This window comes from Myotis brandtii, unplaced genomic scaffold (assembly GCF_000412655.1).
Source record: "Myotis brandtii unplaced genomic scaffold, ASM41265v1 scaffold247, whole genome shotgun sequence".
NCBI lineage: Eukaryota > Metazoa > Chordata > Mammalia > Chiroptera > Vespertilionidae > Myotis > Myotis brandtii.
The window spans coordinates 2,913,962-2,915,985 of NW_005359352.1; the positions used below are offsets into that span (position 1 = coordinate 2,913,962).

Sequence of the window (2,024 nt, forward strand, 5' to 3'; positions counted from 1 at the left end):
CTGGGATACAGACAGTGAGACTGACCGACCCCGTACCCCTGGTGCCCCCCCCCGCCCCAACGTGAATGAGAGACAGATGTGCAAACTGGTTCGAGCGAGTGGAGGCCCTTCGGGGACGGGGTGGGGCCGTGCGGACGGGGAGCTGCTGTCATTGTCCGTTTCCTGTTTGTGAATCCGAGATGATGTCATTGCTGCGGGGAGAACACACTGTTTGCACGCGTTCCTAGTTAGTGCACGCGGACGGCTGGCTCTCGGGAATTCCTACTTTGCTGCGCGGTCAGCAGCTCAGTTCTGAGTAGAATTCCTGGGAAAAGCAGTTTTTCCAGGCGGCTTGGCCGGTCCCGTTTGGCCACTGAGCCGAAGCTGTCCCAGGAGCTCTGCGTGGTCAGTTTTACTCCCGGGGACGGGAGGCAGCTGTCGGCCGTGGCAGCCTCGGCTCATGTTGCCCACGAGCATTTACCCATCGAGCCCGAGCTGGCTGCGGAGGTGCTGGGTGGATTCGGGCTCCGGCAGGCGCTGCCCTGTGATAGAGGCGAGAGGAGGGGGTGGTGACCTGGCTCTGGGCCTGGAGGCCTGAGGTCTGCAGGCCCCCCGGGGGCTGTCCTCGCCCTCCGGACTGACTCAGTCACTCTCAGGTGTCCTGGAGAGCTGGCCGGGGAGACCGGTGCCGGCAGGACAGGGCGCGGACAGGGGAGGTTGGTGACCCCGGAGTTAGTGATCTGGAGACGTAGTGTCTCTGACGGTGGAGGGTCAGTTTTGGGAAACTTCCCTCTGTTTGTGCTCATGACACAGGCCCAGGACCGCTGGTGCCCTCAGCCGCCTGTCCCCAGAGTGTCCGGAAGAACCTGGCGTTTAAGACGGGCGCTGGGTGGGGAGGGTGCCTGGGCCGAGGGCGCGTGGGGCAGGGGGACCCTCTTGCTGTGTGGCCAGGAGGGCCCCTGGCAGAAGCACCCGGAAGTGTTTGACTTCAGAAAAAAAAAACAAAATACCCACTTTTCAAAGTGAGAAAAGCAGTGCAGTATGTCCTCGGGTGACGTCGGAGATCCGTTCCCACGGCGACGTAACACGATTTTCGCCGTAAGGCGGAACCCACCTACATAAGCACCTGCGTCGCTCACATGGAGCCCAGGCACAGCAGTCATGAAGGGAAACAGTAAAAAAATGTAAAAGAAAGATAACAATTCCTGACCTTTACTTGTGGTGGATAAATAATAAAAAACATAAAGCACATATGCACATACGTCGAAAAGACGGAACTTTATTTTTTTTTATAAATAAATGGGAGATGGTGACGTAACCACGAAACGTACGTGGAGTCCGACGTAACCCGAGGACGGCCTGTTTTCAGGAAAATCAGAAGAGGAGACACCTTAGATGCAAAGAAGGCGAACCCTGGGTGCTCCCTGTAATACTTATGGGACATTCGAGGAGACACGGGATCTCACTGAATTCGGGCCGTTTTCCTTTCGATTCCCTGGTAGCTTCTGCAGCTGACGGTGTGGAATTGACACTGCTCCCCCTCCCCCTCCCCCTCCCCCCGAATCCGTGTGTAAGGGGCGGATGTGAATGACGGATTCACACACTCTTGTACGGACACGACCTTCCTCTGAAAGGTCAGGGGTTGTGAGGGGGGATCAGAGCGGTGGGCAGTCACCCCCCTCCGTTCCCAGGTGTGACAGGAACGCGGCCGGTGTCTGACCAGGGTCGCTGGCCATTCGGTCCTACAGAGTCAGCCCCGGTTTGCAGGTGTGTCGAGCCTTTCTAGTTCTAGAATCATCTGTTGACGTGTGAATTTGAAATGACTTTAGAAAACAAATTTCAGCTGAAAATCTAGACCTGCGAGAAGTAATTAAAATAATTGAAATTGTTTTCCTTCTTTAACTTCTCTAGATACCTGCACTTCAACCAGATAGAAACCCTGGACCCCGAGTCCTTTCAGCACCTGCCCAAGCTGGAGCGGCTGTAAGTGCCTGCTGTCCTGACCTACCCCTCTGGGCCGGGGGCGGGGCGGGGCGAGGCCAGAA

General features: G+C 56.8%; 1 protein-coding gene across 1 annotated transcript in view; it reads left to right on the forward strand.

Annotated features, from left to right (window-relative positions):
- PXDN (peroxidasin) overlaps nt 1-2,024 on the forward strand; it is a gene marked incomplete at its 3' end in the record, with an annotated part of 59,151 nt that overhangs the window by 21,303 nt on the left and 35,824 nt on the right. Inside the window, 1 exon segment of the mRNA XM_014540545.1 lies at nt 1,891-1,962. Within this exon segment, the coding sequence (XP_014396031.1) occupies nt 1,891-1,962 (72 nt within the window).